Source organism: Punctularia strigosozonata (assembly GCF_000264995.1).
Source record: "Punctularia strigosozonata HHB-11173 SS5 unplaced genomic scaffold PUNSTscaffold_12, whole genome shotgun sequence".
In the NCBI taxonomy this organism is placed as follows: Eukaryota; Fungi; Basidiomycota; class Agaricomycetes; order Corticiales; family Punctulariaceae; genus Punctularia; species Punctularia strigosozonata.
In genome coordinates, this window is record NW_006767444.1 from 681757 (window position 1) to 707121 (window position 25365).

Here is a 25365-nt window from a genome sequence, read left to right on the forward strand (position 1 = left end):
GGTCAATAGAGACGTTTCGTTCCAATCGAGTTAGCAATAATTACACCGTCTTGTCTGAGCAGGGCCGGCTGTTCCGGCAAATGCCGGACGTTGGCGGGTGTTTTCATCGCGACTGGGTCATTTTGTAGAGTACAATCTCCTCTAGAACTACAATTGCATCTAATACAGCGCTGGGAAGCCTTCATCGTTCAGGTGATGTCGAGCCTGGTTGGCTCTGTGTTTGCCGAGCACTTGAACTGGGCTCATGACACGACGAGAGGTCATGAGAATCCAGCCATCTTAGGGCGCCCTACGTCGTGATCATCAAGCTGATGAGGCTTATAAAACGGAAACGCGACCCACAGGCCGTGAATCTTGCGAATGGGGCATTTCGAACTCGATCTTCGAAAGCTCAACGTCATCCTCTTCTTCTGTAGCAAGCGCGCCCGACTTTCCAGCCTCGCACCGCAGGTTCAGCACGAGCCGCGTAGCCGCGATCGCGATATTAGCCATGACGAGCGGCTGTCCCAGTAGCTGGAGCTCCCGATGGGCGTACTGCAGGTGAAAGACGAGGTAGAATAGAGCGTTCGCGAAGAGCGCGAGGAAGTACGCCGCGCTGTCGCGCATCAGGAGGTGTAACGTCGGTGCCATGTGCCAGTGATGGATGTGCTGGCGGAAATTCGTCAGGAAGTGGCGGAGGGTCATGAAGAAGTAGATCGCGTGGACCACCGAGTCCGTTATCCTGCAATATCCGACGGCGTCAATGGGCCGAAGACCAGGAGCGAGAGAACAACACGCACGAGGGGGCAATTTGCAACGTGATGAAGCCCTCGTTGACAAAGAAGCATCCGGGCATTGAGAGACCTAGCTCAGACTCGCTGGTGACTGCACGCGTTGAAGGAATGGTCACGCAGGCGACAGCCAATATAGCCTATTACAAGAGGATATGAGCCATGAAAAACGTCAATCAACGCCGCAGACGACGTACTGCAATGTTTACCGCCAACAGCGCCGAGCTGAAGAGAAGCACTGGAGACAATATGAGCGAAATCGTGGTTGAAAGGGCCGGAAGTTTCATATCTACCTGATCGGCTCCGGCTATACAACGCATACAATCTCAACACGAGGACTACAGAGCCCATCGCGGTTGTAAGTGTTGATCCACCTCTTGGTTAACGTGTGAGTATCCCGCAGAGCGATGCCAAACAAAACTTACATTGTGATATACCACAACCAGGATTTGCAGCTGCACAGGAAACATTAGCAGATGAGCACCAGTCCAGTCCCTAGCCCCAACCCACAACTGAAGGACGATGATTCAGTTAGGTTGTGCAGACGTACTGATATTCCTGTCAACGTACCGAGGTAGACAGGCCAGCAGTTACATTAACTAAAACCGTCAGCCTTAGTCGCAGGCGCGGTTATAGCTGAATACTTACCGTATACATTAGTACTACAGCCGCGGTCAGCGCATGATACTTATACACACGATATAGAACACTCACGCAAGGGATCCAAGTGTTAGATATCTGAGCGAGAGGTAAAGCCATTTTGTCGTCGACCGTTTACTGCTGCACGGAACGTCATCGGGTCTGTACATGATACATGCTGTGGCGGCTACTCAACAACCAGATAAATCGTATCTGGAAGAAACTTGTCAGAGAGTTACGAGTAAGACCGCACACGAACACCTCACCTCATCCTTCATCATGAGAATGGTATCGTATACCAACCAAGCCAGCGTCGCGACTTTCGGCAAGCGTCAGCGAATCACGTTCGTATGAGATTAGAGCGGGTTCATTACTCGATGCGACCCGGACGGACCAGAGGTCCCCCAAGAGCTGCTCAAGCGCAGCAGTCTCACTGGCGCTCATGGGGGATGCAAGGACATCGACGTCGTGACAGAGGTCGCAGCGCGGAGGAAAGGTCGCTCACATCGGCGCGGTGCCGGGTTATAAGCACGACTTCACCGCCAACCCCACTGCAACGGGAGCCGCTGATATCCGATGATCGGAATTTCGGGAGTGTTGCATTTCTCCCCTCCCCCGAAATGTCAACGGTTTGGAGATAACGTCCGTTTTCGGTAGGTTTGTCATGCAAGGTCGCTGCTGCGTGCCAGAACGAGTTGCCCGATTTGTCAACAGGAGAAAAATGCAGATATCCCAGACGCATGCATTGCTGGCAAAAAACGGGCGAGGTACCAGATTACTGCCAGATCTGGGTTCCGCACGTTAGAAGCAGATGGCAGTGTATCAGGTTGGCACAGAAGATGCAGACCAATAAGAGTGACCGATCACGGCTGACGAACAAGAGCCCACATGTCCACAGCGAGCTCAGATAGGGACCACGCGTGGCAAGGCAGCTCTGAGGAGGGAAATTGCTCTTGTGTACATCTAACTCCTCATGTCGAGTTGCAAGTTTTGATGCCGGAACACTACACTCAGAGCAAGGTTGCATACTGTAAGAGGACAATACTCGCAGGTGTGCGGGGCGCCCGGCCTTCATCGATGCACCGAGCTTATCATGCGCCGGCCTTGAAAATATCTTCGTCTGATGCACAACTTCCATAGAATTCCCATCTACCACGACCTTGGGCTGAAGACAGTTGTGCATGAGGCAGTGTTATACTTACGGCACCACAAGAAGCTGCAACACAGGAGAATGGTCAGGTTTGCTATGCGGATGGTAACTCGCTGTGAAATCCACCGCTGCCATACACAGCACACTCAAGATCGTAATGAAACTTCGCGAATACCAGGATCATATTCTAAGAACAACCGAGTACCCGGCCTGTGCTTTTACTTCTCAAGGTACTTCCCGAACCCTTCCCTATCCTCCCACACCGCGCGGGGGAAGAAGCCGCCCACCCACAGCCCCCCGGCCGGGTCGTTGCGCATCGGGAACGGCTGGTATCCTGTGCCCCACACGTACAACACCGACACCTGTGCCACCCATCACAGATGCAGCAGATGAACAAGCAGCGCCCAAATCGATAGCAAACACGAACCTTGGCACCAGCGTTCTCGGCAGCCGGGGACAGGTCGACGAACATGAGGCGCTGGGTGCGCCAGTTCGTGACCACGTTCCAGTACGATCGCGGATCCGCGAAGAAGACGGGCGTCGTGCCTTCGGCATGTGCCCGCATGCGAAACCGGAGGAAAGATTCGGTGTAGGCAGGCGTCGTCTGCGCGAGCAAACCCCGACGGAACTATCAATACGCAAAAAGCAGGGGTCAGAACAGGCGGCGTATGACGTGTACGACGTCCGCACCTTCAGGGCCAGCGCCCCGAGGCTCTCGGTAGGTATGCTTGCGACGGGCATTGTGAAGAGCGCGCCACGGGCGGCGTTGCGGATGTAGGCACCATCCTCCGGGAATGCGGCCTGAAGGTGATTGCGCATGTTCGCGGAGTAAAACAGCGAGTGCGAGTGCTTCGAAGACGCAAAGCGTGGAGTATATATGCACTATTGTCAAGCCAAGACACCGCGTAAGCAGCGAAGCGCGTGAGATCGCAGAGCTACAGAACCGACCTTGAGCATGAAAGCCAGTACGGCGTCACTGGTGCTGATGTATTCTCCCTCGACTCCCTCTCGCTTGATATCCTCCATCGCCTCCGTCTTCAATCGCTGAACCTCCTGTGGCGGGATGTACATTTCGCGGTTCTCGTCTTCGCGCCGGCTGATCATATCCCAGACCGTACAGAACACGAACACCGCCATTTGGAGGGCACTGAAGACACGCCAGCCATCCGGGATGACGCCGACGTTACCCTGCTTTGCTTTTGCGATCCCTTGATCCTGCTTTGGGTCCTCCTCCGGCCTGTACTTAGCGAACGGGTCGCAGTCGGGCGGAGCAATCGGCGGTGCCGGTTCCCCGCGTAGGACCGTTGTGAGGGCGCGCATGATCTCCGCAACGCCCATCCCGTCGCAAAGAACGTGCGGGACGCTCAGTCCGAGAACCGACGCGTCCGGATAGAGCGTTAAGGAGAGTTGCGAAATCGGCTTATCGACCTGACCGGGACAGAGCGTCAGACACCTCAGGGCACCCGCGACATGAAACACGCACCTTCATGAGCTCCGGGAGCTTCCGCCGCCAAGGGTCTGGCGACGAGTACAGGTCATCGGGGTTCTCCTTGACGACAAGTCGGATATGTGGCGCAGGCTGGGAGTAGGTGTAGGACGTGCGGATGGGTTCTGACTTATGGACGACGCGAAAGTCGTAGTCCGGCGTTTCAGAGGTTGGGATGTGAAAAAACCAATTGTCCTAACAATTGTAACGGCATTAAGCTGTCGTTCAATCCTACGTGAAGAATAGGCGGAGGACGCACCTTGCTGTCCTTCCTGATACGCGCAGAAAGAATCGGCCAAGCAATGCTGAGGTCTCTCCAAGCTGCTTCGAGTTTTGATGGATCGAGGCGGGCATCCAGGACCCAGCCAGTGACGAGAATCGTATGCTTTTCGGCGCCAGAGGAGTCGAACGACCCGACGGGGATAATGCCGTACTCAGACATGGTCAACCAGTGTACCAGTCTCGATGAGAGCCCGTGCTTGTACGGGATGCCTGCAGGTCCAGCAAGGCGCTGTGGTGGCAATGAATCATGGCCTGTGCATCACTCGTACTTGGTTGCCAGTGCCATGGACCCAGACTAAGGTGCGTGGGAACATTACCTAGGGTGTTGTCACACGGTCAGACCTGAGGGCAATATGTAGCGCCACCATCGGACCTTCGCCCCGACAGAGACTCTCCTGACGAACGTGCACTCGAGTCGTGATAAAACCCCCACCTAAAGACACGTATTACGCCCTATAAAATATGACTGACACGTAGGGCCTCAGTAGTATATAAGTAGAGTACAAAAGATCATGTACTCTAGCTTTCTCCTGCGCACTCAACGAGACTTACCCCGGTCTATTGTGTGAACTCTGAGGAACTCTAACCGTGTGACTACACTTCGCTTACAAAGCTTACCCGTCGTCACACAATACGTCAACCGTTGTAAGTCTATCCTAGAGCAAGGGCGAGAATCGTGTCGTACATGAGTATATCGTACACTACTCGGGTTCCTACGAAGCCGTGACATGTCGGTTCTTGTATTTGATTGTGCATACGTGGTCCTTAAGGACTGGGCGAAACTTACACGTACGTACATCTACTTACCAGTTCAGGTGTGCGGGTGCCCGGCTTTCATCGATGCACCGAGCTTATCAAGCGCCGGCGTTGGAGGTTATCTTCGTCTGATGCAAAACCCCATCGATTTCCATCAAGATCGTAATGAAACGGCACAAATACCAGGATCACCTTCCAAGAACAGCCCAGATATCCGGCTCGTGCTTTTACTTTTAGAGGTACTTCCCGAACCCTTCCCTGAAGATGCGCCAGCCGTCTGGGATGGCGTTGGCGTCATCTTGTCCTGCTTTTGCGGTCCCTTGAGCATGCTTTGCGTTCTCCGTGGATTCGCTATCCGGTCTATACTAAGCGAAGGGATCACAGTCGCTCCGCAGCTTTCGAGGTGGCTGTCGATGATGAACAAGGTTAGAACACGGAGAGTACGAGACAGCTTGAGAGCTCACTGGATGCACATTCGCGGTTCGCGGACGGCGAGGCGGTCGGCAAAGGATCCTGTGCACGGAAGAATCCTGCAGATATCAATTGATGCGCGAACAGTTTACCTCAGCGGAACAACGTGTACCGTCAGACGCTTTTCTGTCCGCTGCGTATGGTCCATAGACATATGGCGAGGGCCTGCTGTGTCTACTGGAGATGCATGCCGCTGTTATTAAGCTGCGACATGGAACAGGGTGTAGTCATAAGCACGGCAACGCGCGGGGTTACAGGCCAGATATTTTTCGCGCATGTGCGGCTGATTGTGTTGAAGAACTGCATAGTGCCACTCAGCCTCGCACGGATTTAAGGTGATCGAGCCTGTCATTGGCGATGCCTGCGGTCGGGCGCGGAAAGATATACAAACAACCGCGGGCTGCACGGGATAGATGCATCCGCACAAAAAAAAATACGTTTCGGCCACCTGCCGTCCATCTCATCCGTCTAGATCCTTACTCGTCCGTTCATCTACCTTGCACACCGCGCCCCGTCGAACGTGAACGTGCATATATCAAGGCAGCACGTATCCCGCCGCGTGCAGCAGCGTCGCGAACTGGACCTTGGCGATCGAGCGCACCTGCTCGAGGTCGTATCCGTGCCGGTTAACGAGGTCGCCCGAGTTGTGATACATAGGATCGGCGATCTAAAAATAAAATGCAAAAAGCCCCGAAAGAGGATAGGCGTGGGGGTGATCGTCAGTCGGTCTGCCGTTCCGGGAGCGGAAGGATGCAAAAAAAAAAAAAAAGGGGGGAGGAACGCAAAACGGAAGACATTGCGGAGCGTCGGCATGGCGTAGTTGGTGCGAGCGTCTTACAAGCCTGAACGCTGCGCGATGCCAAGGAAGATATGGAAGCGAGAACTCACCGGCCCGGCGCGTTCGAACACTTGCGTGGCGGGGAAGCCCTGTTCCCAGAAGCTCTGGTGGTCGCTGCAGCATGCGGCGGTGTAGCCAACGGTGAGCTCGGGCGAGTAGAGCGACGAGAGATTGGACACGAGCTGCGTCACTTCGAGGGTGCCGATCCTACGATAAACCGACGTCAAACAGCGGTCGATCGATGAGAAAAGGATCGATGAACGAACGAGAGCGGGAGGCCGAGCTGCGGCGGCTCCTCCGGCACTATACACAACGACGATCAACACACACGCATCGAGGCCCAAGGAGAGGGGGGAGAGAAAAGAGACGAACCGTGGTAGGCGAGCATGTCTGCCTGGATCATGAGCGTGATGTTCGCGCCCTGGGCCTTGAGCTCGCGCGCGTACGCCTGGGATCCGAGCAGGCCTTGCTCCTCGCCGCCGAAGAGGACGAGCTCGACGTTCTCCTTGAAGCGCACGCCCGTCTTGGCGATCGCGCGGGAGAGGGCGAGGATGGCGGTGGTGCCCGAGCCGTCGTCGTCGCCGCCCGGGGCGCGCGTGCTCCCGAACGAGCCGCGCGAGTCGTAGTGCGCCGAGAGGAGCACGGTCGCGTTCGTCGGCATCGTCGCGGTGTATTTGCTACGTTATTTTTTAAAAAAAAATAAAGGGAGGGGGGGAAAAAGGGGTTGAGTGGTCGGGTATATGCGGGGAAGAGGGGAAGGGAGGGAGGAGACACGCACCAGACGACGTTGGGGGTGAAGCCCTGCAGGAACGGACGGAGGGCGCACGTCGCGCCGCTGAGCTCGACCTGGGCCTTGATCCACGCCGCGGCCGCGCGCGCGCCGTCGCTGAACGAGTGCCGGCTGAGGATCGCCGACTCGTCCGCCTCGCCGGAGAGGTACTCCGCGTCCTTCTTCATCTGCTTCACGTCGAGCTCCTCCAGCAGCGCGGCGACGGCCGAGTCGTACTTGACGCCGTCGAGGATGCGCCGCACGCGCGCCGCGGCGTCGGGCGGGACGGGGACGTAGGACCGCGGGGTGGCCGGGATCGGGCGCGCGCGCCAGAAGGGCGGGAGGAGGGGGTCGAGGTGAGCGGAGGCGGAGGCGGGGATGGAGGCGAGGACGGTGTCCGCGGTGCAGAAGAGGATCTGCGAGGGCGCGGGGGAGGTGCCGAGCGCGATCTGGCCGTCGGAGCGGGCGTCGGCGGTGACCCTGAGGGCGTCGAGCGAGAGCAGCGTGCCGGCGAAGGCGTCGTCGCATCCGAGCCCGCCCATGTCTTCGGAGTGCACGGCCTCGTCGACCGCCGCGCGCTCGATCCACACGAGCTGCTGCGCTCCGGTATCGGCGACCTGGACCGGATCGGGGAGAACGATGCCTTCGCTCAGGAACTGGGTCGCATAGCCGAGGCAGGACTCGTCGGTCCTGAAGAGAGCGTGGCGCCCGCCGCCGTAGACGCCGTAGAAGCCGTCGGCGAGGCAGCTCGCGCCGAACGAGGCTTGGTCGAAGACGGCGGGGTCGAAGGCGGTGACGAAGAGGACCGCGCTCGGGAGAACCATGGCTGGTTTACTCCGGCTCCGAAGATAATAATATAAATCGAGTTATTCGATTTTGGAGTGGAGTGCGCTGCTGGCTGAAGGTGCGGGGACCACGTAGACCAGGGGCAGGTCACTTGAGTCAATCGAAGGCGCTCGAAGCGCCAAGTAGCGGACAGTAACCGTGAGAAAGTCGACTCTGTGCTACGTGTCACCTCGCCACGTCGCCCGCCGACCGAATTATAAAGACCACCGACCGGTCGTCCCAGTCGTGCTAGTCGACCTCACCACCTCCCTCCGCTTTCTCTTTCCCTCTTCCCCTTTCCTTCTCCTTCCTTCCACTACTCATCCATCACCGAGTAGACGAAGACCACCAACCACCACACGCACCCCATGGCGCGTCCATCGAGGACCCAAGCGCGCCGCGCCGCGTCGGCGCTCTCGCTTTGCTGTCTCCTCCTCCTCGCCGTCCTCTGCTTCTTCCCCGCCGCCGCCGTGGCCGCGGACGACAAGCGCTCCGAGTACGGCACCGTCATCGGTATCGACTTGGGCACCACCTACTCCTGCGTCGGTGTCCAGCGCGGCGGACGGGTAGAAATCATCGCCAACGATCAGGGCCACCGTATCACCCCCTCATGGGTCTCCTTCACTGACGAAGAGCGACTGTGAGTTACTCGCCGCGTACATGAACCGCACTTCGTATGCTGACGATCCACCTGAAACACAGTGTCGGCGACGCCGCCAAGAACGCGTACCACTCCAACCCGCAGAACACCGTCTTCGACGCCAAGCGTCTCATCGGCCGCAAGATGGACGAGCCCGAGATCAAGCGCGACATGAAGCACTGGCCGTTCAAGGTCCACGAGAAGAACGGCAAGCCCGCCATCCAGATCACGTACAAGGGCGAGCCCCGCGACTTTACCCCGGAGGAGATCTCCGCCATGGTCCTCGGCAAGATGAAGGAGACCGCCGAGGCTTACCTGGGCAAGAAGGTCACCCACGCCGTCGTCACCGTCCCCGCATGTGCGCCTCGCTCCTTGATACGAACCGCCAGCGTTTACTGATTATCGCCTTGCTCTACAGACTTCAACGACGCGCAGCGTCAGGCGACCAAGGACGCTGGCACGATCGCTGGCTTGAACATCCTTCGTATCATCAACGAGCCGACCGCCGCCGCCATCGCGTACGGTCTCGACAAGAAGGGCAAGGAGCAGCAGATCATCGTGTACGATCTCGGCGGAGGAACCTTCGATGTCTCTCTCCTCTCTATCGACGACGGCGTCTTCGAGGTGCTCGCCACCGCCGGCGACACCCACCTCGGCGGCGAAGACTTCGACAACCGCGTCATCGACCACCTCGTCAAGGCCTACAAGAAGAAGACGGGCACGGACGTCACCGGCAACCTCCGCGCGCTCGGCAAGCTCAAGCGCGAGGTCGAGAAGGCCAAGCGCACGCTCTCCTCGCAGCAGTCCACCCGGATCGAGATCGAGTCGTTTGAGAACGGCAACGACTTTTCCGAGACGCTCACCCGCGCCAAGTTTGAGGAGCTCAACATGGACCTCTTCCGCAAGACGATGAAGCCCGTCGAGCAGGTGCTCAAGGATGCCAACGTTAAGAAGGAGGACGTCGACGAGGTGAGCGTCGCTACTGTGCCGGCCGTCCGTCCTGTTCAGCTCGCTAACCTATCGCTCAGATCGTGCTCGTCGGTGGCTCTACCCGTATCCCCAAGGTCCAGCAGCTCCTGAAGGAGTACTTCAACAAGGAGCCGTCCAAGGGCATCAACCCCGACGAGGCCGTCGCCTACGGCGCCGCCGTCCAGGGCGCGATCCTCGCCGGTGACGACGAGATGGCCGACGTCGTCCTCGTCGACGTCTGCCCGCTCACGCTCGGTATCGAGACCACCGGCGGCGTGATGACCAAGCTCATCCCGCGCAACACCGTCATCCCCACCCGGAAGTCGCAGATCTTCTCGACCGCGGCCGACAACCAGCAGACGGTGCTGATCCAGGTGTACGAGGGCGAGCGCGGCTTGACGAAGGACAACAACCTCCTCGGCAAGTTTGAGCTCGGCGGTATCCCGCCCGCCCCGCGCGGCGTGCCCCAGATCGAGGTCACCTTCGAGATCGACGCGAACGGCATCATGAAGGTCGCCGCCGCCGATAAGGGAACGTGAGTCACGCTCTCATCCTCCCCACCCCCTTCTGTTATTGTTCGGTTTTGCTGACGCGCTTCGCTTACCACTTCGACAGTGGCAAGTCGGAGTCGATCACGATCAAGAACGAGAAGGGCCGCCTCTCGCAGGAGGAGATCGACCGCATGGTCGCCGAGGCGGAGGAGTTTGCGCAGGACGACGAGGCGCAGCGGAAGCGGATCGAGGCGCTCAACGCGCTCTCGTCCTTCGTCTACGGCCTCAAGGCGCAGCTCGCCGACCAGGACGGGCTCGGCGGCAAGCTCGACGACGCGGACAAGAAGGCGATCCTCGCCGCCGTCAAGGACACGACGGAGTGGATCGACGACCAGGGCCAGGGCGCGACGGCGGAGGAGCTCGAGGAGAAGCTGGCGGAGGTGCAGGCGGTCGTGAACCCGATCACGAGCAAGCTGTACGCCGGCGGCGGGTACGCCCCCGGCGAGGACGACGAGCAGGATCCGTTCCACTCGCACGACGAGCTTTGAAAGGGGGAGCGGAAGACGGCTCCGCCATTATAAAAGGAACCTATATACCGTCCCGTGATGATTTTAATTTTATACATCGGAGATTACGACGCCACTCGCCATTTGTAATTGGGACTATCAGTAGTCGTCTTTTTGCAATCAACGACCCGATAATCATTGCAGCTTGTTCGTGATATGTTGTTGCAGATGGCTCGCGCGCCGAGCCGTGTCTTGGACGTTCAACGTTCATGCGTGGTAGACGAATCACCTTACCATCAGGCCTCACAAAGGGGCAGACTCGCTGCCAGTCCCTCTGCACAGTCGACGTTCTGGAGGTTGCTCTCGGTGCTTTCTTCACTTCAAACCGAGGCGGCGATTTGATTTCGAGCCTAACAAAGGGGACTCGCCATTGCATATTCGCCTATGGTAAGAGTGCATACAAGCTACCTCCCTATGACATTTCTCGCTATGCTAAAGTCCTTGCTTTTGCAGATCTTGGGCCCAAGACGTTTGTATTTGTACCTGAGACATCTAGTAAGTTACTTTGATACCGAGGCCTCTGGTTCTCGATGGCACCGACGGACCAGGATGTATGCACGACACCCCCTGCGACACGCTTACCAGCCGAACTTTGTCAGAGATTTTCGCCCATCTCAGGATCGCCGAGTCCCTCGAGCTTATGCTCGACGGCGTGACGACGGTCCCGTTTGCGTGGTCCATGACCTGGGCTCCGCCCGTCACCCAGGTGTGTCGGTTCTGGCGATCCGTGGCGCTGGACTTCCTCGATCTCGCGAAGCCTCAGCTAGCGCTCGGCCTCTCTCGCCGGTTTTCCTTTCCTTTGCGCATTCGCTGGGCCGTAGGCTCGGAGGATGTCAAGGACGCATGGGAGACCTTCCTCTTGATCCTCCGCGAGGCGGCTCATCGCGTCACGGAGCTGACCGTGTTAGACGCACGTAGTCCCTCCGCTGGCCGCGAATGGGCGGCTGCGCGCCCTCCTTGCGAAAATTTAACCTAACTCTTTTCTGGTTAGAGGACCACGCATGGCTGCCTCTGTACGCTTTGAAGACCCCCCTCCTGCTCACCTCGAGCTCTGTTATCCAGGCGGCCCGGACCGCTGGCGCTCACTGCTCATGCGCTCTTCGAGCCTGCGCGTGCTAAAGCTGCAAAGCTTTCGGAGCGTCGGTATGTCCGTCGTCCTGCAGACGTTCCGCCATCTACCGTATTTGGAAGAGCTCGATTGGCAGCTGGGCCTGCCGCGCGACGACATCGCGGCGGCATCGACGTCGCGTATCGAGATGGTCCGCCTTCTCACCGTCACTCTCACAGGCGTTACCTCCGGATGTGCTACCGTGTTACGGCACCTGATCATCCCGGAGGAGGCAGTGGTCACGGCGATATTCAACGCCGATCGGGACGAACCCTTGTGCTCACGCTTTAGTACATCTCTCTGGGACGCGTCGATCCAGGATCGATTCGGCGGACCCGTGGACCGCGGCGGAGGGCCCGACGATCTCCGGATCTCGCAGTCCGACACCCTCCTCGTCGTACTGCTCGGGACATCGCGGAAGCAGCAGATGCGCAGAACACACACGACGTTCATGATCTTCAAGATGGCTTCAGCCGAGCAGCTCCAGATCTTGCGCGCGCTTCAAGACCGGTTCGCGCTCCCGACCATCGTCTCGCTATCTGTGGTCACATCCCCCGCGGGCGCCGTCGGCGTCGACGAATGGGCAGAGGTCCTCGCGCACTGCCCGCAGATTATGTCCCTGTCGCTCGTAAATACCTTGTCGGCGAGGATGATCTTCGACGCGTTGAACTCGTGCGCATCTGGCACGGACCCAGCGAGCACGCTGCTGTGCAATCTGAAGCAGATCGTGGTGAATGACACATCAGACGTCCGCGAAGATTGGTTCGATGCTTGCCGAACGTTCATCGCGAACCGTTGCGCCGCCATCGAAGCGATGGCCAGGCCCAGGGGGCTCGACTCACTCTACTTGCAGGAATGCAAAAGCATCATGGAAGACGAGCTTAAATCGTTGGAAATGCTGGTACCTGTGAAGTTGGTCGGCGGATTCGAGTTCTGGTGACTATATACTTCAGAGAGAACTGGGGGACGATTACGCCGGTCCAGTTCGCAGCATTGCGGATCAGTTCCAGTAGCGACTTGTGTATAAGGTGGTTTTCAATCTTTACAAGTTCATGCGTACATTAGTGGTACATTGTCTGGATGCGTGTGGAATATCCTCGGCTTCAGCATCACAAGCGTACAGGAATATCCAACAAGGAATCGTACAGCGCTTTCGGGTAAGCAGGATGCAACGTCATCGTGGCCGTACAATGCAGGAGGAAAGGGAAGCAAGACCGTCAGATTACATGTGAAAACTCTGAACTGACGAACAGTGCGAATCCACTATCCTGGCCTTCACATGAAGTAAAACTGTACCGATTGCTTCGACTTCGGCCCGTGAAATCCGTCTTTCCAGCGCTTGAGGTCGAATTCGCCCTCGCCGCTGGCGACGGTGTCCGTCTCGTAATTGAGGTTACGATCGAAATGGAATTCGGCTCTGCCGCATACGAGCTATGAATGAGTCAGCCAATCACAGCATAAAAGGGGTTTGGTCATTGGAAAATTTACGAACGTCGGCGTCTGGCGATATAAAGTCAGCACATTCCGACGGTACAAAGGTGAGGATGAGGCTCACAGTACACGGGAGCGGGCAAGGATACGGAGCGCGTCGCGCGCGCGTAGACATAACAAAGCGCGTACGTCAGACGCTGCAGCCTATCGTGGAGTCAGCCATATGTGACCACATGTATTCTTTGTTACTTGCTGGTCGGCATTCATTCTGTCTTCATTGAGGCGCAGAGTATAGTGAGCGGGCCGAGAAGCTTGTCGTAGTAGAATGCTTGTCATGAGTGACAACGAGAGCAGGAGCGTCATCAGACTTACTGCCGAGGAGCCCTCCGTGTGACTGTAGGTAAAAGTCGAAACCGGTCGGACTGCTGAGATCTTCGTCAACGACCTGTATACGGGTTCAATCGGTCGTTCATGTTTGCGCATTTCAGCAGAGCTCACCAAGCCTGGTTTGACGTTGCCGCTCCTGTCTCCGTCTTGTGGTCTTTCGGGGAAAAATCTCAACGAAGGCGTCATTCAGGTGCGAAACGTGCGAGTTTTCTAGCAGACATACCTAGCGTGATGCCTGCATCACCTCCATAGTGAGCTTCGTTGGTGTATCGGGGCTGTCCTGGTTCTCACCGTTTCCCCACGACTATGTACGTCACCCGCGGTTTGGGCATCTGCAGCTGCTGAGCCGCCCAGACATGATCGATGGCAGCTAATGTGAAATGTCAGTTTGTATGCTTCCAGAAGTTGTATGAAAAAACATTTGATGTCCTTGATCTCTTCGTCGGCAACCACCTCAAACTCTCTGGACGCTGTGATCAGGAAAACCATCACCGAATAGGAACAGTAGTTACCCTTCCGATAGACCATCGCGGTACATGACCATGGAAACGGGATAACTGTTGGGCTTGCCCCAAAATCTGTTGAAGTTGACGAGAGCATGCTTCAGGATACTCGTCAGCGTGCGTCGTAACCAGGCCATGAACTAGATGCTCACGACGATCATCTCTTTCATGTCAGCAATGCGTTCTGTACGGGGATGCTGGACTCTGCAGCAGGCGCCATACCTGGATGCATGCTCATCGACCTTCTCAACAACATGATAAGATCAAACAGAATAATGTCACGACGATGACCTGCGCACAGAGAAGACCACACTTGACAAAGACGGGCGTTGTACTCCAGGGCCAGGGTGTCCTACGTCCGCACCTGCATCCCGCGAATTCGAAATAGTTGATAAAGGCAGTGTAGCAGCATGATGTAGACGAACCAAGAATCATCTTGCCACCGAAGTCCACTGCATAATTGGGTGAAGGAACCAAGTACGTGTTGACACCGTTGATCTTGACGTTAATCCTATGGTTGCTGATTTGAACGCGTTCTTAATGACCAGTGAGAACAGTGTATCCACGTACTTCAATGCGATATTGTTACAGTACTGGCTGAGTGAATTATCGCGGGCCACGTTGGATGAAAGTTTCTTCGCATTGACACATTGTGTTGGCACATCCTAGATAGTGAGTTGTAACAATGCAATCAACATTCTACCAAAATGGCGTACTCGTCTAAACATGATGCGATGAGTCGCGGGCACACGGACTCGATATCTTGGGGCTCACCTCGCGTCACCCTATCAAACCTGCATCAGCTGATGGTGAGCAAAACACGTGAACGTGGCCCACCCAGTGCTTCACTGCTCTCCGAATGTCAGCTGAAGAATCAGGCAAGATCACAATGATGATCGTCGGGTGCGGGTTTTTGCCGGGAAAGTCTTGAATAGATTGTCTGCCTGCTTCTTCCATGGACTGCGGCAAGAGGTGAGATGAATCCGGACAAGCTAGAGAGGACGGCCAAACCTGCTCCACGTTGCCGGTATTACCGTTCAAAATCGGCGGGGGTACTTTGTGAATACCTGTACAAACAGTCATGGATTTACAAATACCCCCAATCTGTCGTCCACGCACGAATCCCTAGAAAATGTACTCGGTATTATCTCGGTCTTTGATATGGTTTGACCAACCTAGAGCTCTTAAGCATTCCACGAGAGCTTTCAGAAACTTGATTAACTCGGCCATATTTGATCGACCTGAGTTGAAATCGACGACGGCCCATGCTGGGATTAGTCCCGGATTGACTAGTTTCCGGTTGAGCAGGTTCCAGCCTATTTGTTCCCATCAGCACAGTCTCACACCAGACAGCGATTACAACTCACGTCCACCGTCGGGGCGCTGCATTCGGAGTCAGTTCTCGCACAGTTGGATGAGAACATGAAATGCTTACACATGCCGAGTTCTCTGTGCAAGGAAGGTCTGTTCAGCTGCAAAGTGCCGATTACAGGAGGATGATAACACAATTTCACCGCCATAAATCAGAAGGGGGGGTTCAAGGACGCGACCTGGGTCACAATTGAGGCATTGTACCAGAAAATGTGCAGTGTTACCCACCGCGGATCTTCAATGGCTGAGGGTCTACCTCCATCTGAGTCATCCGCATGTAAGCACCTTGATAACCGAGGAACTACATTGTCCGCGGTTGTTAGTGAACTGATAAGATGTAGCAAAAGCTGGTTGTACATCTGACTTGACTGCATTGACGATGTTGTCCAATCGGGTCTCTGGCCTCTGGGTGGCAAACGCTAGGACGTCCTTCATGAGCTCTGCCGGAAGCTTCTTCTGATACAATTGGCCTGGCACTGTGGAGGGTATATTAGAGCAAGAAAAAAGGATTCATTCTACCGGACAAACCGATCTCTACGTATTCGGCCGGTATAACAGTATCCCTCCCGACCACGACGCCAAACAGTCCGGGGTATTTCAGATTCTCGCCCCGTAACGTGCGGTGGTAGTCCTACCACAGGCAGGTGAGATACACGCTCGACCGCAAATACTCACTGAGGTGCCCTTACGTTCACGGTAGTAGGGTCGTTGTCGCCTATGGTGAACTCGTAGGCGCCTTGCCATGGGATCAACAGGTGATCTCCTCTTACGATCAGAATTGACTCACCCGCGTTGGGGATGAGCTTCTTGATCGGCCTGATCTTGGCTTTGACGTGCTCGTTTCGGTTCATGTGGGATCGTATCTTGACTCCCTTGAGAAAACTGCAGAGCTTCTTCCATGCCGGATCGTTCGGGTTCCTGGCCAAATTCTCCAGAGCACGCAGATCGCGCGCTAACGTGACCTCTTGGGCGATATCGATGACGCTACCGCTCCTATGCCTGACATCATGCATGAGCCTAAAATGAGACTGGACTAAAGGGAAACACCTATACATTGCGCTATGCGAGACGTCTACCTGGACAATGATTTTGTTCAGGGATGGTCGAACAGATCTACGCGCGCTGAGTGAGATTTCTCTACACTGTTTACGGGCAGAGCAAAGGCCTACTGGAAGTAGCCGCGATGAATGGTCAGACCCTGCTTGAGGGAGGCCCATTCCTTGCCCGGAAACACAGCTTTTCTCGTGAACGGATAATTCCTAAGTCAGTCGGTCATGAGGAAATCGTCACAACGGCAATTGGAATAAAGTACTGCGTGGCGTCCTGACGCAGTATGAGCTAGCCATGACGCCGTCAGTGGGGTACGTTTGAGCAGAATGAATGACGTTACCTGCAACATCCTCATGATGTCCGACGTGTCGCCGTCGTGCTGCCCGCCAGTCAGGATCCTCTGGATGTTGCTACATAGAGGTCAAATGTATGCTTCTTCGTCATCGTAACCGAGCGAACCTTGGAGTCAACGTGCTGACAAGTTTCATCTTCACCTTGAAGATGTTCCTATCCAAGCGCGGTTCTCTCGTATTCATGTCGACCGTGAACTATCGCGAAACCGCGATGAATACATCGGATACCGGAGGCCAGTCGCGTAAGACCCACCTCGCCAGCCCCATTGGGGAACGGGATCTGTGTGATGATGTAGCTGGTCAGGAAAGATGTGCAATCGAGACAACGAGCGATACACACTTGACTAGGAGCAAACAGGGTGCGCTTGCCATCGAATACGGCGGTGCCTCGGAAACTCTGGGGGCTTGTCCTTGTCTGGAGATGTGTGATGATCTCCGTGTTCCTCCGCGGGGGAAGCTCAGTATCGCCGGGCGCCTGAGCCCTCTGAGGAGCGGCGCCTCGCCGGGGAAGTGCGGGAGCAAGGGGGGTAATCGCTGATAGCAGATTGACGACTACAGCGCGGAATAAGGTGAGAGAAGCAAGCACATACAAGCTATAGATGAACATTAGGAAGGTGGTACTTTCATGCAATGATGATCCGGCACGTACTCTCATATTGGTAAAAAACCATTTGCGGCATGCGCTTGATGACCTGGTAAGCGGCGCACGTCCGAATGAGTACTGCAGGGTTGACGACCTCTCGGGTGCTGAAGAACTCACAAAGCTATTCGTCCTAACTATCATCACCGTTCCTTGGGTGCCACCCTGCATACGACCTGGAGCGGCCATGTTTACTGCAGCAGATCGAGGAATGGAGTCTGCTAGCAGATGGCGATTATGTGTGAAGAAGGGGGTGCCTGAGGATTTGCGAAGGCCGATTATCTCGAATACTTATCATCGACGCGATGAACCATGGACCGTGCGAGACCGTTCACGATCCCGTGAGTCGTGACCGCGACGCATGCGATTAGACTCAGACACTGCCAGGGTTCCGCATTACGAATGAAGTCTGGATTACTTTTTCTACAAAAATCCGTATTTTGTATAGAATGGCTGGTTCAGATGTGGCTGAGACATAAAATACAAACATACTCTCAACGGAATAATATATCTTTATAAAGCAGGTTACCTGCCATATAAGTATATATTACTTGTGCAAACTATCTTTGTATTGAATGTAACAATCACATTTGAACCAGCCATTTGATATGAAATACAGATTTCCGTAGAAAAAGTAATCCAAACTTATTTCGTAATGCGGAACCCTGGCAGTGAGAGTTCAGTCTCGCTTAGCGAACAACCTGTCTCCCTTTGTGAACAACCTGTCTCCCTTTGTGCACACGCGCACCATTAGTCGGGTGAAATATTGCGGAGCAGCTTGAAGAAGCCCGCGCACGATATGCTGATGTGCGTCAATTACGACACTCAGGCCCCGCTTCGCAATGCAAGGCGTCCGAAAACGATGATGTCTCTCATCGTGGCCGATACCCTGAACAGAGAGAGGAAACTGGCTCTAGCATACGGCAGCTTAGTTGACGATGGGGAGAGGAGATGTTCTGAATCTGCACGTTGTCGAACGTTGTACAGTCGAACACCTCATAATGCATAGCCACATAATGCATAATTCTCATAATGCATAGGGTTTGGGCTCGAACCACCGTGGTTTGCGGGGAGCTAGGGAGATACTGCATAAACGCATAATGCATAGCCGTCAGGCCAAATTTATGCAATTCAAGAGAGCAGATGTGGGAATAATTAACCATATATGGAGGATAACTATGCATAATTCCCACGAAAGGACCCAAAATGATGTATGACTAAGCAGATTTCTCACGTATATCCGCCAAATTCAGAGCGGCCGTCTCAAGCGACCCTATGATGATGCTTGTTGATGCCAGATGACAGCTCAAAAAATAATTCACAAGAAAATGCCAATATATTATGATGCATAAATCTCATAATGCATAGGGTCCGGGGACGAAACCGTGTTATGCATTATGAGGTGTTCGACTGTAGCGCGACACGTCCAACGACGTCAGGGAAACAAGATTCCAATTACGTACGCTAGACATTGCCACAGTGAACGAAGGGCCTAGCTTTGTATCGGTGTGCGCGTTTCGCATCACACGCGTCAACAAGCACAAGTGGGAGTATTGCATGCCTTACTGTAGGAACTATAGGAAAGAGATCGCTCTGAGCCCGACCTGGAGCACGAGCGCAGGCCGCAGGCCTTCACACCTTCTGGTTCGCGGGTTCTCGCCTCGAGGCACATTTGAAACCTATATATCCACGGTTCCAAAGGGCTGTGCTCTATACTGTACACGTCGGATACAGTAATTTGTTTGATCACTATAGTACAGATGTGCAAAGGCCAATCGTGAACGAGCTTCACGCGCCGGCAGATGCCGACGCTGAATTTTCGCCACAACCGAGCAACCGACGCGCCCTGAGTCGCTGAGGCCCGAGACGATGTCCGAAACAAGGAGCATGCGGCGCTATCACAGCTTGTTATACTACTACACTGGGCGTCGTCCCACTCGGCGGTCCCGGTAATATCACTGACCAAGAATCGACGTAGAGCGGTACCATGCTCCGTCGTAGCTTCACAGAATGGCTCGTAGGCTTACGTCCGGTGCCCCTCCCGCGGGCGGTGCGCTCGATCTCGCAAACCACCGCTCGGGGAGACGCGAACGCGCCAGAGACGCACCATGCACCCGCGAAGGAGACGCTGCGCGAGCAGCATGAGATCGCCGCCATGGACCGCCTCCTTCGACAAGGCCGTGAGCGCTTCTTCTACTTCGCTCAGCTCTCCGATGCTAGCTGACATGATTGCTCGTCAGGCGCACGCTCAGATCCAGCTCATTCAGGGTGCGCCTTACTGCTATACTTGCAGCCGTGCATATAAGCTCATTTTGTACATTATCCAGTTCAATGCCCATGCGATCCCCCATCCTCTGGTCCGAAGCCCTCCTCTCGCCTCCTCTCCCACCCCCGTCGTCCTCCTTCTCTCCGAATTCCATCTCCTCGCCATCCTCCGCGCCCTCCCAAGATGCAACACCAGACTTGACCCCGCGCCCGATGCACGCCTCGTATACTGACCTTATCCTCCCCTTCGCATCGGAACCCGACCTCCTGGATCGTTACACCAACGCCTCCGGCGGCATCCGCACCGGCAAGCTGCTCGAGCACCTCGACTCGCTCGCGGGCTCCATCTCCTACAAACATGTGCTAGGACCCGGTGTTACTTATGATGTGCGCCGGAGCGGGTTCTACATCGTGACTGCCGCTGTCGATAGGTACGTTCTCCCATTCCGACAGTGGAAATACGGTTGTCTTGACGTAGGCGTGGACAGATTGGACATGCTCGCGCCCCTCAACCCGGTCCGCGACCTCCGCCTGAGCGGGCAGGTCATCTACACCGGCAAGTCGTCCATGGAGGTGGCCGTCAAGATGGAGGCGCTGCCCATGCACGGGCAAGAAGGCGGAGAGGAGAAGACGCTCATGGTCGGCCGGTTCTCCATGGTCTGTCGTGATGCTCGCACACACAAGGCGCGCGCCATCCCTGGTCTTAAGCTGGAAACTCCCGAGGATGAGGCATTGCACGCGATCGGCGAAGGTACCGTCTTTCCCCTCATGAACCCGATAATTGTTTGATGTGTGTCTGCAGCACACAAGAGCCGCCGTCAGAGCCTGGCCCAACGATCGCTCGAGCGCGTTCCGCCCACGTCAGAAGAGGCCGCGGATCTGCACGCGTTCTACCTCAAATACGGGAACGGGGACTTCCATCCGGGCAACGGGGAGGAGAGGGTGTGGATGGGAGATACTACAATTGAGAAGGTATGCCAGGTTGAGATCTAGTTGAATTGCATCTGACTTGCGTTAAATTTGTTTTAGTGCTTGTTGATGTTCCCGCAGGAGCGCAAGTGAGTGCTCCTTCAGATCCTCAAGAATATAGTATATTCTGACGCCTGACGCTGTCGTCCAGCATCCACCAAAAGATCTTCGGAGGCATGGCCCCCTCTCTTTTTTCTTCCCTCAACCGACTCATCGTTCGATGCTTAGGTTATCTCATGCGCCTCGCGTACGAGCTTGGATTCGCCAACGCCCGGCTCTTCACTCGCGCCCCCGTCCGTTTCCTCTCGCTGGACAAGATCGCCTTCGCCGCTCCCGTGCCGATCGGGTCCATCCTCCGCCTCCGCTCCCGCGTGCTCTACTCCGAGAGCAGCGAGCGCTGGCCCGCTCTCGTCGTGCGTGCCCCTCCCGTCACCCTTCGTCTCTTACTAACTGACCCATCTCTTATCCCCGCATAGCACATCGGCGTTCAAGCCAACGTCGTAGAACCCGAGACTGGGTCGGAGACGACCACGAACGACTTTAGGTTCACATGGTGCCGTGACGCCGGCCCGCCGCTCACGCGCAAGGTCGTCCCTCAAACGTACAAAGGTGCGTGGTCGCGAAGATGTCGCATCGTCGTCAGCCTCTGATGTCAGCGGGGACAGACGCGATGCTCTGGTTAGAGGCGAAGCGCAATCTGGAGATCGGCGATGAGCTGAGGGGGCTCAGGACGGACTAAACGCGGCCGCACTGCGATCATAAGACGGGCTTTGATATCGGATACTGCATCCAGACGGTATAGCGCTTTCCGAAGGAACAGATGACACGGAGAAATGGATTCTCCGGGCTTGACTCACCAACATCGAACATAGACGATCGGCATTCCTAGACAAAAACTACTCATGATAGACATATTCCGTAGATTGGATAGGGAGTACCAGATAGCGTGGTTTTTGTAGCGTGCGCGCTGAATAATCTTCATGACAGAAACAAAGAAACAAGTCCTCAACACAATATTACCCACGAGTCCACAGTGAACGGTGGTCATGGCCAACCTGTCCGACATCGTCGTCGTGGATGCAGACATTTCGCTTCCGGGTTCATGCGCGTATACCGTATCGATTTCTTCGGCCACTGATCTAGACCGACAGTCCTTCGGCGCCGCCGGTTTTAGGTGTTTTCTTACCTTTTCCGGAGCTCTTCCTGCTTATGCATGGTTTCCCGCGTTCGATAACGTCCTGGACGCCCACTTCCAGCTTGAGGCGCTGAGCGGCTAACTTGGTGAATCTTATGTTGCTGGGTTCCGCAGACGACATATCTGAGGAGACAGGATACTAGTATATTTTTTCTGCTGAGCTAGCGACTCGCAGTTACAAGCGTTGATGTTGAGTGGTGAACTCGGAGAGATGTAAGAATAATCTTCTGCCCAGTTCACACAATAAGCCCGAGTCGGAACTAATTATATTTGGCTTGCAGTGCGACCGACAGGCGAGATCAACTGGTCTTCCCTATTGCCCTTACTCTCGTCTTCTAAGCTTCCTAACTCAATGCGCGATGCCTCCTGTCCTTGCTAAGCTGACCGCGGCTCGGCCGGATGTAGATCAGATTGTTCGCGGACCGCGCGGGCCTAGCGCGGTCTACAGACTGTACTATGCCTGAGGTCTGTACCTCCTGTCACATACAGTATATAACCCTAATGCAACGTGTGTTGCATTAGGGGTGGGTGCATAGTAACGGTAGGTAGGTAGGTAGGTAGATTGCCGACGAGGTCCCGGTAGCGGAACAGCCGGTACGCTCCTCGTGCAGTCGACAGCGTGCCAAGCAGTTCGACGGCTTTCGTGAGCTGATGAACCCGACCGCACCGTCTCACCACCGGCCAAAAAAAAGTCCTAGGTACATGTGTACATACAGTGCTAAGTAATGTATGCTAGGCAAGCCGTCTTCGAAGTCCGGCTCCTTGTCAGTGCGTTAAAAACCCCGACCACCCCGCAAAACCGGAATGCAGAACGAGTGGGCGCCTACAGTGTACGTAAGACATGCACTTCGTGTATCAACCCTTAACCCTTATGAATGCATATGCCAAAAGAATGTCGTCTGTCGTATACCTACACTCTGCGCCACGACCATGGACTATCTCCAGCATTCCTCATACAAGGATACGCACGGCGTTTGGATTGTTCACCTCCATGTCAACGGACGAATGTATTGGCGACTCACCCCGACTGCTGCAAAATTTCGACATCACAGCATTCGTGTCGTATCCAGCATTGAACCCCATGCTCTGGTGCGAAAGAAAGCATGGAGAACGATATTCTCTGCACTGTCCGGCGCCGGGTTTCCCAAGGATGTTCCTGGTCAACTTGAACTTGGCAGGGTTGATCGTCTAGAGTTGCACACGGACGATGGAAAGGATGTGTTTACCGTGGACCATGCCGTGCAACGCGCAACAGAGGCTAATTGTGCTGAAGATGCATTATACCCAAAGGCACTGCTGCAAACTGATGTTGAAACCAGTATGTGCTGTGATGTGACTCGTCTCCAGCACTCTGTTTACGAGAAGATACCTCCAGTATACAATCAACAGCACCGTTACTGGGTGCAGATGCAGACATTTCCATCCCACACAAAACTCCCTCGCATCTCTGTTCACTCAGCTATGAATGCACTGTTATGGAGCCGTGCTGACCGCCTGCTGTTCCCTACTTCCAATGCACCGTATACCAAGGAGTCTTGCTCTGAAATGATCACATCACTGCAAGACATCTCTGAGGGTGTGTGAGGGCCCACAATATCTCTTAGGACAAATGTATAATCTGACTTGTATGGACTCTAGAGGCTGCCAAGAATGAACAAGGAATTTCTCTCGAGACTTGGTACGTGTCTGCGATATTGCGGTACATCAGTAAGATACATGCACTCCTTAAAGTCAGGACCAAGTCTCATAAACATAACATGTTCAGCCCTTCATCGAAAACGCTATCATTTTGGAAGAACAGACGCACAATTATACCGCAATCGCGCCCGGTTGGAGGAGTCCCCAGAATTTGATCCGAAAATCTTGAGCATTGCTGGGTCATTGATCTGGACTTTTCTATCGTTTGCATTGCTCACCTCGCCATACGGATATTTGCGTCGAATCACGGCTGTGGACCGCACGAAAATTGGGGACGGCGTTAGCACAATCAGATGGCACCGGTTCATCTCAAGTTTATGTCATGAATGGAATGCTAGCAATCTTCTGGTGAGCTGTCAGCACTGAATCTGTTGATTGATAATCAAATGCTCTTATCGCAGTCAACGGTACTGATTTCGTAGGTGCATGGTGAATCTTTGCCGGCAGCTGCTCATCATTTTCAAGGGCTACTGTCAGTCTTCTTGCTGCACCTGGTATGGATGGAGTGGCTGTCATCTTGGCAGTGCTCTCTGTTATATGTGCTATATTCTCTATATGCTTTGGCCTATACCTACTGTGGATGCATCAAACTTTAGAGGAAACAGACGGTGGTCAGGCAGTCAGTGCAAACATCATAGTGGTAATGTGTATCATTAACCAGATCCATTATTGCAGCTCCACTACTTTACCAGAGCAACAGCACTCACTGGATCCCCTCATCTCCTCGCTCTGGGTCTCTCCTTACCATTGGCTTCAACAATTTATGGGATGTTGTTGTTTTTAGCTTCCATTGTTGCATATGCGGTGGACTCCCGTTTCCCAAGTGTGCAGCAGATCATCATCACTGTGATGCGTTATGCATCTGTTGCTAGCTTGGGGTTGTTGCTTGCTCTTGCATGCATCTTACTATCACTTTTTGACCGGACAGTACAACAAATTGTGGAGCACTTTCATCCTCCCATACCAATTGTTGAAGCACCACAGCAGGAAGAGGGTAGCCTCGAGGTTGGCCCGAGTGGTCTGAGTCTAGTGAGTGATTTTCATGTCTGTCTGCGCATTGTTTATTGAGATTTTTTGTCAGCCAAATCCCGATCACAATATGAGCATAATGCGGATTCCACCTTCCACCCACTCAGTACCATCTGTACCTGATAGCGGAGTACACATGGTTGCACAAGGCCCTAATGCTCACGTACACCTGGTTGCACCAGGACCTAATGCCGATGTGCCTCCGGTTCAACCAGGACCTAAGGGCAAAATACGCCTGGTTTCACGAGGCCCAAATGTGCATGTACACCCAGTCACACCAGGACCCAATGCCCACATACGCACGGTTACACCAGGACTGAACACTGAGGTACACCCAGTCACAGGATCTCTTGGCAACATAGGCCCAGATGCACCAGGACCCAATGTCGGTGTACGCACAGTTCAACCAGGACTTATTGGTGGCAAACTATTGGTCTCATCTTCGCACACAAGATCTCAAACGCCTCCAATGGAGCCTACGAGGGGGCTGTCTTCTATGCCGGCTGGCGAGTTGTGGGGAAATGTTCATGAGCGAACATGAACTGTCTTCATGAACTAGTTCGTGAACTCTGTGGTTCATGTAGTGTCATTACCCCTGTGAACCTGCGTCAACCTTGTCGTGTGTTGAATGGCAGGCAACATGTCAGGCGCTGAGTGTGCTTGACCGGTGTGCAATGCGAGGGGTAAGATTGCTGGGCAAGCGTGTGAGGCTAC

The 25365-nt window shown here is 54.8% G+C and overlaps 8 protein-coding genes across 8 annotated transcripts; 5 read left to right on the top strand and 3 right to left on the bottom strand.

Moving 5' to 3' along the window:
- Positions 1-13: 13 nt before the first annotated feature.
- PUNSTDRAFT_145755 (uncharacterized protein) lies at positions 14-1897 on the bottom strand. The gene is made up of 12 exons (XM_007386975.1): positions 1784-1897; positions 1676-1728; positions 1606-1622; positions 1485-1550; positions 1419-1432; positions 1339-1369; positions 1196-1225; positions 1064-1146; positions 968-1008; positions 780-910; positions 343-721; positions 14-289 (listed from the first exon to the last, which is right to left on the bottom strand). Exons 1-12 carry the CDS (start codon positions 1851-1853, stop codon positions 182-184), a joined length of 1023 nt encoding a protein of 340 aa, XP_007387037.1. The 5' UTR covers positions 1854-1897; the 3' UTR covers positions 14-181.
- A 777-nt stretch (positions 1898-2674) lies between these two features.
- PUNSTDRAFT_54705 (uncharacterized protein) lies at positions 2675-4568 on the bottom strand. Its single transcript, XM_007386976.1, has 6 exons — positions 4305-4568; positions 4043-4240; positions 3508-3987; positions 3250-3441; positions 2987-3187; positions 2675-2921 (listed from the first exon to the last, which is right to left on the bottom strand). Exons 1-6 carry the CDS (start codon positions 4485-4487, stop codon positions 2778-2780), a joined length of 1398 nt encoding a protein of 465 aa, XP_007387038.1. The 5' UTR covers positions 4488-4568; the 3' UTR covers positions 2675-2777.
- Positions 4569-5889: 1321 nt separating this feature from the next.
- PUNSTDRAFT_145757 (heat shock protein 70) lies at positions 5890-10790 on the top strand. Its single transcript, XM_007386977.1, has 9 exons — positions 5890-6221; positions 6443-6599; positions 6659-6695; positions 6765-7069; positions 7171-8626; positions 8689-8984; positions 9045-9595; positions 9655-10130; positions 10211-10790. The coding sequence occupies exons 5-9, from the start codon at positions 8355-8357 to the stop codon at positions 10632-10634; spliced, it is 2019 nt and encodes a 672-aa protein (XP_007387039.1). The 5' UTR covers positions 5890-6221; positions 6443-6599; positions 6659-6695; positions 6765-7069; positions 7171-8354; the 3' UTR covers positions 10635-10790.
- A 415-nt stretch (positions 10791-11205) lies between these two features.
- Positions 11206-11628, top strand: PUNSTDRAFT_137337 (uncharacterized protein; the record flags this gene model as incomplete). Its single annotated transcript, XM_007386978.1, has 1 exon — positions 11206-11628. One exon carries the CDS (start codon positions 11206-11208, stop codon positions 11626-11628), a length of 423 nt encoding a protein of 140 aa, XP_007387040.1.
- A 25-nt stretch (positions 11629-11653) lies between these two features.
- Positions 11654-12700, top strand: PUNSTDRAFT_137338 (uncharacterized protein; the record flags this gene model as incomplete). Its single annotated transcript, XM_007386979.1, has 1 exon — positions 11654-12700. One exon carries the CDS (start codon positions 11654-11656, stop codon positions 12698-12700), a length of 1047 nt encoding a protein of 348 aa, XP_007387041.1.
- Positions 12701-12772: 72 nt separating this feature from the next.
- PUNSTDRAFT_54707 (Piwi-domain-containing protein) lies at positions 12773-17675 on the bottom strand. Its single transcript, XM_007386980.1, is given in 38 exon segments — positions 12773-13191; positions 13253-13260; positions 13316-13395; positions 13445-13502; positions 13564-13636; positions 13690-13747; positions 13802-13813; positions 13870-13948; positions 13998-14041; positions 14091-14179; positions 14234-14323; positions 14381-14445; positions 14507-14592; positions 14652-14746; positions 14837-14840; positions 14856-14866; positions 14919-15041; positions 15093-15148; positions 15201-15206; positions 15257-15397; positions 15449-15464; positions 15517-15530; positions 15596-15631; positions 15681-15753; positions 15810-15928; positions 15981-16083; positions 16142-16188; positions 16240-16451; positions 16506-16565; positions 16622-16711; positions 16765-16790; positions 16843-16912; positions 16962-17050; positions 17109-17135; positions 17196-17389; positions 17485-17487; positions 17505-17547; positions 17616-17675. 38 exon segments carry the CDS (start codon positions 17664-17666, stop codon positions 13036-13038), a joined length of 2607 nt encoding a protein of 868 aa, XP_007387042.1. The 5' UTR covers positions 17667-17675; the 3' UTR covers positions 12773-13035.
- Positions 17676-19964: 2289 nt separating this feature from the next.
- On the top strand, positions 19965-21728 carry PUNSTDRAFT_54711 (Thioesterase/thiol ester dehydrase-isomerase). Its single transcript, XM_007386981.1, has 8 exons — positions 19965-20191; positions 20249-20511; positions 20563-20732; positions 20790-20818; positions 20881-20903; positions 20958-21142; positions 21206-21338; positions 21395-21728. Exons 1-8 carry the CDS (start codon positions 19974-19976, stop codon positions 21466-21468), a joined length of 1095 nt encoding a protein of 364 aa, XP_007387043.1. The 5' UTR covers positions 19965-19973; the 3' UTR covers positions 21469-21728.
- A 1126-nt stretch (positions 21729-22854) lies between these two features.
- PUNSTDRAFT_46680 (uncharacterized protein) lies at positions 22855-25192 on the top strand (the record flags this gene model as incomplete). The annotated part of the gene is made up of 7 exons (XM_007386982.1): positions 22855-23500; positions 23563-23631; positions 23726-23970; positions 24024-24040; positions 24088-24241; positions 24298-24651; positions 24704-25192. 7 exons carry the CDS (start codon positions 22855-22857, stop codon positions 25190-25192), a joined length of 1974 nt encoding a protein of 657 aa, XP_007387044.1.
- Positions 25193-25365: the final 173 nt, after the last annotated feature.

Coding starts and splice junctions, on each gene's coding strand:
- PUNSTDRAFT_54707 (XM_007386980.1), bottom strand. CDS start 17,666: ATGCAGGGTGGCACCCAAGGAACGGTGATGATAGTTAGGACGAATAGC. Junction 16,189..16,239: donor GAAGCTCATCCCCAACGCGG/GTGAGTCAATTC, acceptor TCCCATGGCAAG/GCGCCTACGAGTTCACCATA. Junction 15,042..15,092: donor ATACCGGCAACGTGGAGCAG/GTTTGGCCGTCC, acceptor CTCTTGCCGCAG/TCCATGGAAGAAGCAGGCAG.
- PUNSTDRAFT_145755 (XM_007386975.1), bottom strand. CDS start 1,853: ATGAGCGCCAGTGAGACTGCTGCGCTTGAGCAGCTCTTGGGGGACCTC. Junction 1,147..1,195: donor TGGTTGTGGTATATCACAAT/GTAAGTTTTGTT, acceptor ACGTTAACCAAG/AGGTGGATCAACACTTACAA. Junction 290..342: donor ATTCGCAAGATTCACGGCCT/GTGGGTCGCGTT, acceptor ATCACGACGTAG/GGCGCCCTAAGATGGCTGGA.
- PUNSTDRAFT_145757 (XM_007386977.1), top strand. CDS start 8,355: ATGGCGCGTCCATCGAGGACCCAAGCGCGCCGCGCCGCGTCGGCGCTC. Junction 8,627..8,688: donor TTCACTGACGAAGAGCGACT/GTGAGTTACTCG, acceptor CCTGAAACACAG/TGTCGGCGACGCCGCCAAGA. Junction 9,596..9,654: donor AGAAGGAGGACGTCGACGAG/GTGAGCGTCGCT, acceptor CCTATCGCTCAG/ATCGTGCTCGTCGGTGGCTC.
- PUNSTDRAFT_54705 (XM_007386976.1), bottom strand. CDS start 4,487: ATGTCTGAGTACGGCATTATCCCCGTCGGGTCGTTCGACTCCTCTGGC. Junction 3,988..4,042: donor AGCTCCCGGAGCTCATGAAG/GTGCGTGTTTCA, acceptor TGTCCCGGTCAG/GTCGATAAGCCGATTTCGCA. Junction 3,442..3,507: donor TACTGGCTTTCATGCTCAAG/GTCGGTTCTGTA, acceptor GCTTGACAATAG/TGCATATATACTCCACGCTT.
- PUNSTDRAFT_54711 (XM_007386981.1), top strand. CDS start 19,974: ATGCACGCCTCGTATACTGACCTTATCCTCCCCTTCGCATCGGAACCC. Junction 20,192..20,248: donor GTGACTGCCGCTGTCGATAG/GTACGTTCTCCC, acceptor AGGCGTGGACAG/ATTGGACATGCTCGCGCCCC. Junction 20,512..20,562: donor ATTGCACGCGATCGGCGAAG/GTACCGTCTTTC, acceptor GTGTGTCTGCAG/CACACAAGAGCCGCCGTCAG.